Source organism: Poromitra crassiceps (genome assembly GCF_964638095.1).
Source record: "Poromitra crassiceps genome assembly, chromosome: 22".
In the NCBI taxonomy this organism is placed as follows: Eukaryota; Metazoa; Chordata; class Actinopteri; order Beryciformes; family Melamphaidae; genus Poromitra; species Poromitra crassiceps.
Window position 1 is genome coordinate 8,548,420 of NC_139647.1, and position 12,173 is coordinate 8,560,592.

Sequence of the window (12,173 nt, forward strand, 5' to 3'; positions counted from 1 at the left end):
CATTTGCCATTCAATCATCTGCACATCAACTACACCCTTGAAACATCTCCCTCTGGGTCCTCAGACTTTGATGCGTGTGCCACTTGCCAAGGTTTGAAGAGTAATCAGCAGTCCCTCAGTTTTAGCACATGGTCTGTATAGCCTTGGCAGTGGACATGAATCAGAGGAATCAGCAGCAAGATGAAAAACTGATAAGGAGATCCAAACTGGAGCCAAACCCATCAGAGTAAAAACAGCTGACAGAAGCTCACAGATGGAACAGAGCTTTTGTCGTTATGCTCTCTGAACAATGGCGTGTTCACCACACACACACACACACACACACACCACTCCCTGACTTGAGGAAACCTGTTTGGTGGCCTCACACAGATCAATCAGCAACTAGATCTACTGGATCCCAGCCGATTTAGTACCTGGAAAGATCTGGTCCAGGTGACATATCAAAGACTGCAGGATACCGTGCGTCCTGGTGGCCCCCCTGGTAGCACATAGGACGGAGGCTCGGGTCCCAATCTGACCCAAGGTCCTTTGCCGCATGTTATCCCCTCTCTCTCTGGCCTCACCTTTCCTGTCTGCCTACTGTCCTATCTAAATAAAGGCAGAAATGCCCCCCAAAAAATCACCTTAAAAAAAGACTGCAGGATATTTACTGAAGATTTTCAGGCTCTTAAGTCCGGTAAAGAACTTCCTAATTGTGAAGCGCAACTTTCTTTTTCAAATCACACACTCATATTCCTCTCTTATCTCCTTCTTGTCAGACCTACTTCAACAGTCACAGATCAAGGCGTAAAGCTACAATATGAAAACATTGCAAGAGGAAGTGGGCTGTAGCTCACTCAGATAAGCAGGTGGATCTTGTCTGATGTTCAAAGGTTGTTTCTTCAATCCCTGCCACAGGCAGCACCAGTGATGCTATTTTTTTTAATCATCATCAGTAGTTTGAACACTGATAGAAATAAGCTGATGTAGGAGTCTAGTCAGTCTCTGACTCTAGCTCAGTCAGATAAACAGCTGCTCACTCGTTCAATTCCAACCTATCTCTCTCTTTATGCTCTGTGTTGTTGTCATTATAAACACAGTGTGTAGAATTCAGAAAGAGAACTCCAAACAGTTCATAGTTCAGCAGGATGAGTCGCTACCTGACAGGTGGATTATTGGTTCAATTCCCGATGGAGGAGACATACAACCCCGCCCCGTCTTTAACGTCACCAGCTGTTTATGCCTAGCGGCTGGCTTTAATATCCTCAAATTAATTAGAAGTAATAAAAACTAAAAGAAGATTATGCCTATTTCCACTTTTATTCAAATACAAATAACTTTGCTGCCTAAAAAAACAGACAAAATTTCAGTCTGTGCACATCCCAGGTTAGAACTCACAACCTCTCTCTCTGATGGCAGCTGACATACACAGTGAACCACAAAGGCACTGCCGCTGATGCTGTATTTCTCTCTGTATGACTTTTGAAGTGCCTGGCTATAGGTCAAAATCTGGAAAAGGCTACTGTATATTTTAGCTTTTAGTCCATTTAGAAATAGTTAAGTAGATTCAGTTATGGCAAGAGATTAATTTCTGGACTTCCAAACATCAATTTAGACTCTAGATCACCATTCTAAATGGATTAAAAGCAACAATACAGGATAACAATTTCCTGGTTTCAGCCTAACTACGGTATTTATATAATTCATGCTAATTTCCAGCTTTGGCAATTAATTATCTCATTATGGTAATTACTCAAATTGCCCAACATGCAACTCTTAGCAACCAAGTTGAATTTTATCCACTAGGCATACATATGACATTTCAATCATAAAAGTTCATAAGAAACAACATTACTGGGTCGAAGACATTTCCAGTAGACTATTGTGACACCTTGCCCTAAAGTCTAAAGAGTAATTGTGGAGTGACACCACATTTTTAGCACAGGTTTAAGCAACCACCACCACCAAGCTGAATGTACCGATGTACCTGAAGGAAGCCTCACTTTCATGTGAGCGAGAGACCTTAAGAGAGAGTGAGAGGGAGAGAGAGAACAAAGTTCAGACAAAATCCCGCTGTAAAAAGTTTGACCTGTCTTAAAAAAAAATACATTTCAGCTGTCAATCAACATAAAGCTGGAGAGGAAGAGAGAATAACATGCCACAAAATCCTGCACGCTGGATTTGTAGCAGGGTTACTGTGGGAGGACTGAAGCTTACATGGTAGACTACACACCACAAGCTGAATTTAACTGAATGTACTGTATGTAGGTTTAAGCAACAACCACCACCACCACCCAAAGCTGAATGTCCTGACGGGACCTGAAGGAAGCCTGGCTTTCTTTTGAGTGAGTGACAGTGACAGAGAGTGAAGAGAGAGAGAGAGAACAGATTTAGGCCAAAGTCCCGCTGTAAAAAGTTTGACCTGTCTGGTTTTTAAAATGTTACATTTCAGCTGCCAATCAACATAAAGCTGGTGTGTGTGTGTGTGTGTGTGTGGGAGGGGGGGGGGGGGGGGGGGGTCATAAAGTCTCTGAAAAATGTAATGGTAAAGAACAAAGATAAGAGCTCTTCCTTTATGTTTTTTTATTTCAGACATTTTATGCTTTATTGACAGAGGTATCGTAAGAGTGTGCCACCAGGGGACACCTTCTGGTGTTAATTAGTAATTAGCCTACTTTATTGAACAGTCAATCAGTATCCTCCAACAACCTGTTAGAGGTTTGAACTAAGGGTGGAGCCGAACCCGGTATTCAGAAAAGCACAAATACGTGGGTTTTTACAAATGTTATTTATTTAATACAAATATTTATACAATTATTTGTTTCCTCTGCCTCTGTCTGTGTGTCATGGATGTAAGCCTGAGCTCTATGGGTCTGTCTGTGTGGCTGAGTGGTGAGTGCAATTGTCTCTGTTCTGATAGACGAGGGTTCACAACCCACTGTAGGAACCCTCCTTTGCAGTATAGTTTACTGACGAACATTTATGTTAACACTTTAATATCCTCAAATTAATTAGAAGTGTAATAAAACGAAAAGAAGATTGTTGCGCCTATTTCCACTTTTATTCAAATACAAATATGTGTACCGGTATATCCCAGGTGATTAGAACTCACAACCTCTCCCTCTTAAGGCAGCTGACATACACAGTGAACCACAAAGGCACTGCCACTGATGCTGTATTTCTCTCTGTATGACTGTATTTCTCTCTGTATGACTGTATTTCTCTCTGTGTGACTTTTGAAGTGCCTGCATGGCTATAGGTCAAAATCTGGAAAAGGCTACTGTATATTTTAACTTTTAGTCCATTTAGAAATAGTTAAGTAGACTCGATGGAGTAGACATATCACATATTACAGCACTGCCCTGTCTTTAACATCACCAGCTGTTTACGCCTAGCGGCTGCCTTTAATATCCTCAAATTAGTGTATTATTGTGTAGTTCATTGGTTCAACTCCCGCCTGTCTCACCTTAAATCAGATGCCAAAGCCCAAACGGACAAATATATGGACAGTCTAGATGTGTTTCCTGGCGGTCACATGCATCCTTGTACTCAACGCTTAATTTCAATGTTGGTCAAAAAGTTCAGCAGGCTCTCATAATCCCCTGCTCATACTGTATCTCTGGAAGTCACAGAGAGACAGTCCTTGGTTCTAGCTCAGTGAGATAAACAGCTGCTTGGTGTGTACTTGTTCACTGGTTCAAATCCCACCTTTCTCACTCTTTATCCTTTCAAATCAGATGCCAAAGTCGACAGTCTAAATGTGTTTTGTGTCGTTTTACGCCTGGCGGTTGCGGTTGCATACTATAGATTCAAATAAAATGCATTTTACTCTTTCAATGTCGGTAAAAGTTGGTCAGTCTGTGGTCTCCTCTGTCATAGTGCCCTGCTCATATCTCTGTGGAGGTCAGGAGACTGGCCCTCACGTCTCTGTGTGCTCGATTATTCCTTCACTCCACCAGCTCCCCTTCACACTCACGACTCTTCTCTGGGTGCTTTTGTCTCTTTCCTCTGGCTGTCACCATTCAAAAGTGACTGAGGCTCGAACCCACGACTTCAAAAGTGCCCGAGGCCTCAATAATGCAGGGCAGCAAGCCAACTCTCTGTGCCACCAGGTCAGACCTCTTGAGGGAGGTTTTCTCGGGGTTTTAAAATCACTCTTTCCTCTGGCATTCAAAACTGACCGCGGCTCGAACCCACGACTTCAAAAGTGACTCAGCTTTCACGCATTACGTGCACCTTTTTTGTGGGGGGGGGGGAACATACCCAAATTATGAATCATAGTATAGTCTTTATGCATCTTAAAAGATGTTTTGAAGGGATCTTTTAAGTTGAATAGTATTTGAAATATATTACAGTAATATGACGTGAGTTTCTATTCACCTTGCACAGAAAATACTTTTTACTTTTATATTTGAGTTAATTTCAGAGCCTGTACTTTTTACTTTTACTTAAGTAAGTTAAGTACTTCAGTTAAGTACTTAAGTTGAATCAGTACTTCTACTTTTACCAGTCTTTTTTTTTCTTTACACAATTAACTGTACTTCTACTTAAGTAAAGAAAGTGTGTACTTTTCCCATCTCTGCCAAAGACATACGGTAGTTGAGATTGAAGTGGGTGAGGGTATATAAACAGTGTAGTCAGTGGCATTTAGGGAGTCTGTTTCCATGGTTTTTCAAGTTGTAGTTGTTGCTACATGATGAAAAATCCATTGGCGAGCTAGCGAGCAACATGAATGTGTAAAGCTCCAGCCAGCGATAAATAATCCAAAGCTTGCAGAGGATGAGGGAGAGATGAGGGAGACGGTGAGTGAGCCTTGTCGCTCCTCACACAGAAGCTATTCGCTTTGGCTCTCCGTCACCGTGGGTGGAGAAAATCAATCTAGTCAGTGTCGAAGGAGAGAAGAGATGAGAAGCATTGAGAGGGCTTTGATTACTGTGATGGACTAAAGTCGACCCTGTGAAAGCCACTTCATAATGTTCATATGCCCCTTCTGTTGATCAAATCACAAATGCATTTGCATCAAAATTACCTGCGCTCGTGGCTGCTTGGAAGGCAAATGAGACGAGGGGGGCTGTGGTCCCTTAGATTTTCAAGAATTTTACATTTTGATGAATTGATGTCTCTTCAGAGCCCCGACACATAATTAATTGAATTGCTGCTGTCAGGAGCGAGAGCTGTACTGAGTTGACAGAGCTGCCTGGGACAGATAGCCTCAGAGCTGCCTGGGACAGATAGCCTCATGCTGCCTGGGACAGATAGCCTCAGAGCTGCCTGGGACAGATAGCCTCAGAGCTGCCTGGGACATATAGCCTCAGAGCTGCCTGGGACAGATAGCCTCAGAGCTGTCTAGCCTCAGAGCTGCCTGGGACAGATAGCCTCAGAGCTGCCTGGGACAGATAGCCTCAGAGCTGTCTAGCCTCAGAGCTGCCTGGGACAGATAGCCTCAGAGCTGCCTGGGACAGATAGCCTCAGAGCTGCCTGGGACAGATAGCCTCATGCTGCCTGGGACAGATAGCCTCAGAGCTGCTGCCTGGGACAGATAGCTTCAGAGCTGCCTGGGACAGATAGCCTCAGAGCTGCCTGGGACAGATAGCCTCAGAGCTGCTGCCTGGGACAGATAGCCTCAGAGCTGCCTGGGGCAGATAGCCTCAGAGCTGCCTGGGACAGATAGCCTCAGAGCTGCCTGGGACAGATAGCCTCAGAGCTGCTGCCTGGGACAGATAGCCTCAGAGCTGCCTGGGACAGATAGCCTCAGAGCTGCCTGGGACAGATAGCCTCAGTGTTGGGTTCTTTTCAGCGGCGAAGGAAAAACTCACCACAGGATTAACACAAAGGTCGCATTTGTTAATTTTCCACTTGAAAACAGAAGGTTCCTCAAAACAGAGCGCATGGCAAGCCTTCCCATAATGCCTTGCGTCAGCCAGAGAGCCTGGCAGCTCATCTAATTCAGCATGCAGTGGAGTGCTTTGGTCCCATAGTAGAAAAAGGATTAGGCTGTGTGTGTACTGTGTACCACAGCTAATGGTACAGTACAGTGTTTGTATTGGTGAGGCCACCATATGTAAGTCCTTCTCACACACACACACACTCGGCTGTCAGTCCACCATTCAGTCAATCATAGTTTGATTTCCAACTATGCCCGTGTGCTCAGTAGATGGTGCTGTTATCTCTATGCCTTTTCTTCCCCGGTCCCCGAGCCACATGCAGATGAGAAACAACATTCTATTTATGGTTCAAACAAGGCCCCGGAATTTCTTTAAAAGGTTATTTTATTTGACAAATGCAAGTAATGTTTTTGTAACAGAGTATAAAGCTAAAATGATACAGAATACAATATTGAGCATAGGAAGAACCTGTAGTAGATGGAAACATACCACCGGGATAGCGTCTGCATAGGATTTCCAATAAACTAACCAACAGAGTATCCTTTCACAGCAAAGCATAATGCCATGTAGGCTAATTAGCACATAATGCCATGCATAATAAGTAGGCAAATCAGTAGTAAAAGGTATCTTCTACAGGATTGGCACTCTGGCAACATCATGTTTAAAAATCACACCCTCTCAAACGCCCACATGCACATTTTATATATTAATAAGGGAGAGAAAGCACTCAGCATTCATTTGACCCGACTAGGTAAAGAATCAATTTTCATTTGGTGGCAAAGTACACATGAAAGACATTCATATGCAGTGTGGTGCACATTGAAAGTCCGGTTTTTAAGCTTCATTGCCGTCTTGTCATTTTTCATTTGCAGGAACTTAAAATGATACCAATTCTTTTCCATGATTCTTTTTCTTCCACTGATTGCAGTGTTACACATACTGGATACGATGTGTACATAGCTTAAGCTTAGCAACACATCAAGGTGGCAGTAGTCTAGCACACAAAGTGATCAAAGTCCACAATGTCGGGCTGTTCAATGCAGTGAAAGCCGTTTACATCACAAGTGAATTCACCATCAAACCAGACTTGGGACGATATGGTTTTACAACAACAACTTAATAAAGTGAGACTTGCCTGAGACTTTAACTTAACTACTAGCCAGATGTAATGTAATATAATGTATACACTCTTGATGTTTTGGCACTTAACAGATGTGTAAATATCTGGATCAGTGCATTGTGGGCCTGGTAGCAAAAATGTAAGGGTTAATGCACGACGAGGTGTACATTATCACTTTTTAAGGGACGACGCGAGAGGCGTGAACCGTCCGAGGCGTAGCCGAGGATGGTTGCCTCCGCGAAGTCCCTTAAAAAGTGATAATGTACACCTCGAAGTGCATTAACCCGCTTATACCATGGTCACTTGCCAACAAAACAATAAGACCAGTCATTTATATTTCCATGTGTAATAAATAAAGCAATCTAAATGGCTAAATGTCTGTTATTCATACTGTAAATCAGTCTTCCACGAAATAAAATAGTCCCTCCCACCTCCACCACCCTCCGTTTTAAAGCCGACTCAAACGTTAACTTTATCACAGGAATGCGGGTTTAACGATGTTTTGCGTTCTACATTAAATGAAGACATTACCGTTTGGCCGCTTGCTTTATTTTGTATGATAGATACGTATTGGCCAAGTATATTAACATTTAAGAGCGAAGAGTTTCAGGAAGTGACAGAGAGCAGCGGGGGCTCGCACTGTGTGCTGTATGTGGTGAAATGCAGAGAGATCTCTCTCTCTCTCTGTCAAAGGGCTCGCCCCCGCTCATGCACGAGCCGAGGGAAATCTCCTCTTTCTCGCCGAGAAGAGCCTGGTGACGCGAGTTTAGAAATCTCCGAAACGAAAATCAAAATTGTAAATAAGTTATTTTTGATAAACTGAGCACACAGGGGTGATTTAAATACTTACTTTGACCGACTCAATTTTTTTCTCAACATCCAAAATTGTCATATTAACCCTTAACGGGGGTATAGAGCTCAAACAGCTCTCTTGTAACACTGTTGAAACTATGGCGCATTGATATGAACGGTGAACAGACCATTTAGCTAGGTGTACATTATCACTGTACAATATCACAAAATAATGGACACCTTGCAGCCAATCAGAATCGAGTATTCACCCAGACCATGGTATAAGGTGTCTTATTGGAGTGAGAGTCAGTGTCCTGAATGAGTGCATGTAGGCGACGTATGAGGTCAGTGCTCCTGGCTGGAGTGCGGCGCTGGAGCAGCCTCTGCGTTGGCTTCGGCCTCCCGGTGCATCTTGCTGAGGTGTTTGACCAAGCCCTCCAGCTCGGGGTTGCCTCCAAAGTCTCGGATCAGCTCGTAGGCCTCCGCCTCCAGGGTCCGCAGGGTTTGGCGGGTGTAGGCGAACGAGCCCACCTTCTCCAGGTAGTCCACGCAGTAGCGCTTGATGTCGAGGTTCTCCGTGCGCTGCCGCAGGATGTTCTGCACCTGGGTGCTCTCTGGCCGCGACACGATGGCGTGGATGGTGGGGAAGGAGAACTTGCCCTCGGTCAGGTCCTCGCAGAAGCTCTTGTTCTCGCTGTACTCGCGGGAGCTCAGGTTGGCGTAGTCGTCGCGGATCTGGAAGAAGAGGCCCAGCGTGTCCAGCAGGGGCTTCAGGTCGCGGTCCCACGCCGAGAAGAGCTGCATCAGGCCCACGGCCAGGCCGAAGAGGCCGCCCGTCTTCTGCAGCACCATGGTGCGGTACTCGTCCTCGGTGGGACAGGTGTACGTGTCCCTCCAGTGGATGTCCAGGCCCTGGCCGCGGTGCAGCTCCAGCAGCTGCCGCGTGAACACCTGCACGGCCTCGGGGTGCTCCAGGGTCAGCACCTTCTCCAGCCCCAGGAAGTAGACGTAGTTGGCGGAGTTGATCACGGAGGGGATGCCGTAGATGCTGTGGGCCACGGGGAAGCCTCGCCGCAGCTTGGAGCTGTCCTCGATGTCGTCTATGAGCAAGCTGGCGTTGTGCAGCATCTCCGTCACCTCGATGATCACCTGAACACAACGCAAAACACATCCGACGATTAAAGACAACAGCGATGCGGAAATAATAACCCTTGATTAGAAGAATTATTGTATCTGGAATTTTAACAGATCAAATCCTCTGGTAATACCAGGCCATACTTGAGCTTTTCTGTGCCATAGCTTGTGTTCTGCTGTACTAACATATAGTACTAACATTATACTGATATAATACCTCCACTTCTTTTAACATAAAAGAAAAAAGAACAGCCTCCCTTTCCTCACTGTTACACATCAGACTCGGGTTCAAAGAAACTCCAGATGAATCATGCATTACAGATGTGTTACGGCTAGTATCCAGTAGAGGGAGCCACGTCTACACTCTGCTCTGCACTGCTCCAGCAGAGAACATCTCGACAAGTAGATGTGATGTAGGTGAAACAAACCAGGCAGACAAGAGGACTGCTGGTGGGGACATAAACACAGTCTGGGGCTGTTTCGGAAGATCAGACAGACTTGGACAGGAGTGCTGCGGATTTGATCCGGTCGACTGGTCCAAAAACCCAGACGTTTGGTCCCAATTGGGAGCATAAGGAGGGAATGGCTGACTGGTTCGAGGAGGAACAGTAGTCGCATGCTAAAGTAATTAGCAGTGACACTGCAGTGCTGAGAGCGACTTCACCCCCTCCAGACAGACGAGGGCTGGTATGGGCCACAGGGCCGGGTGTAGCCGACATCATGCTCCAACAGCTTTATAATGAACCACTGACCTCAACACACATACTAAGAAGTCACACACTGATCCAACGGGTCACCAAAATCTGGTCAAGTCTTGTTGTACCAATGAGCAGTGCAACAAGTGGTACAGAGATACATTGGAATGAATGCTGATGCTCATTTCACTTTCATTTCACTGGGGAAGTCTTTTCATAGAGCTTAACACTCACCTGACATCTCTTGCCCCGGAAGTGAGTTTCCCATTCATTTTCTCTATAGACATTTCGAAGAAAAAAAAAACCCTTACATAACGAGTTTTAAGAGATGTCACATGACTGTTCAGCTCAGCTCTATTGACCAATCACTGATTTTGGTCCTACATTTTTGAGCTGGTGTTTATAAGGCCAATACTCTGCTTGCGGCACTAACAAACTGGCCCCAAGTCAAGACCATTTCTGTCGTTGCTGTTGCACAGCAAGGGGGCGCCGCTGGGCCGGACTTAAACGCTCCAAAGTGCATCAGCAGCAGCAGGAGCTTCTACCCCGGAAAAAGATGAAAGTTGATGTGACTACTCCAGCGTTTATACGAGTCGCTGTTTCACTTCCACACGCAAAAAACAACACAAAGAGCTGCCGGGCGGCGCCGTGCTGCAGCGCGGTGCTGCAGCGCGGTGCTGCTGATTGAGAAGACTGAGTGCTGTGGCCTCAGTGGCCCGGTCATGAAAGCGGTTTGTGTCGGGCCCGGCCCGGGGAGCACAAAGACAGGCTCAGTGGGTCGGGCACGGGGCCAAGGCTGGCCCCCGTTCAGCCGCTTCTCCTCCAAACACAACCTTTCCCTCAGCAGGGCCCCCACACTCACTCACCCCGCCACCTCAGTCAGAGACACACTCACTGGAGTGTGTGTGTGGGGGAGCGCTAATGCAACACACACACGCGCACACGCACACACACACACGCACACGCACACACACACACACACACACACACAGGCTAGGAAAATAAATCGAATACAGATCCTAAATGAGAAAATAGGATATTATGTAGCCTAAGATCTATTCTAGGATAAAAGATTGATTACACAAATACACCGCGGCCTTAGAGAAATACAATCCGCTGTCAGGGGAAAAAGACCAAGTGCACGATCAAGACAGAAATATACAAGTCACGTGAACAACCACGTTGCCTCAGGTAACAACGACAATAATAACCACAACAAAAACAGCAGCTATCAAACCAAAATACGAGCGACCAACAATGTTCTAGTTTTGGGGTGTCTGTGTTCTCCAAGGCGTCCGATTACAGTCAGACAACACAGTAGTCCGTGTTGTAGTCCCCAGGCCAGTGCCTTCATCGCTCGCTCCGTCTCTCCATTGATGATCACGAGAGGTTGTTGACATGGAAACTCGCTCTATTTGCCAGAGCTACAATCAGTGACCCATTAAGAATGCAACGACGTCTCACTCCTTCACAACAAAGGAGGCACACTGAATCCAATAGAGAGAGAGAGAGAGAGAGAGAGAGAGAGAGAGAGAGAGAGAGAGAGAGAGTCAGTCGCACACAAGGTGAGGTCTGCAGGATCTGGATCAGAACGTCTGGTATCAAATCACTCATAATGGATCGACTTGATAATTGTTTCATCATATCCAGATAGTGCGGGATCATGGAGATAGAGGAGAGAGAGAGAGAGAGAGAGAGAGAGAGAGAGAATGAGAGAGAGAGAGAGAGAGAGAGAGAGAGAGAGAGAGAGAGAGAGAGAGGTCTCCAGGATCTGGATCAGAATGTCTGGTACCAAATCACTCATAATGGATCGACTTGATAATTGTTTCATCATATCCAGATAGTGGGGGTGGGGGATCATGGAGATAGAGAAGAGAGAATGAGAGAGAGACAGAGAGAGAGAGAGAGAGAGAGAGGGGAAGTAACTCTGGAACAGCCACGTCAGTTACATCAGCCTGGTAGAAAGGCGTCTCACTTAGGAGGTACTAGCTGCTAGCCACAGGTTACTGGGATACCATCTGCTGCTGTCAGCTACTTCCTGCCAACTCTGTCAGCATCGACAGACAACAATGAAAAAGTAATGAAGATTCCCCGAGGCACTAAATGATGCTTATGTCCCTGTATTATGAGAACAATTTAACACTTAGTTAATCCCTGCAGGGGGCGCTCTCTTTTCGTTTGCCCCCCCCCTCCCTGGCTTGGCTTGGGATATATTCGACATGGGGGCCTTGAACCCGGGTTTTCTGGTTCAAGGGGCTGCATCCCTGTGGCAACTGATAATGTGATAGCTGCGGGATAATGCAACAACGTATCAAAATGTGATCAAATGTCTGTCTAAATAGATTGAAATCAAGGAAATGTAATAAAACCCGGGTATGTAATTGCTGGATGTCATATCACATAATTATACATAATTACATAACTCTGTGTGTCTATAGGGAGCCAAAGTGAACGTCGCTTCCTGCCTCTCTCAGCGTAACTAGCATCTGAAAAATATGAATGGTGGTGAACGTTGTTTTGATCCCGTTTGAATTGTGCCACGGGGTACACACGTCAATTTAAAAGATA

At 45.6% G+C, this 12,173-nt stretch overlaps 1 protein-coding gene across 2 annotated transcripts in view; it reads right to left on the reverse strand.

Moving 5' to 3' along the window:
• Positions 1-7,288: 7,288 nt before the first annotated feature.
• ggps1 (geranylgeranyl diphosphate synthase 1) overlaps positions 7,289-12,173 on the reverse strand; it is a 31,057-nt gene continuing 26,172 nt past the window's right edge. For both annotated transcript variants that reach the window (XM_083658061.1, XM_083658060.1), the window contains exon 4: positions 7,289-8,925. In XM_083658061.1, coding sequence (XP_083514187.1) covers positions 8,122-8,925 — 804 coding nt within the window. In that variant the 3' untranslated portion in view covers positions 7,289-8,121. The remainder of the gene's footprint in view (positions 8,926-12,173) is intronic.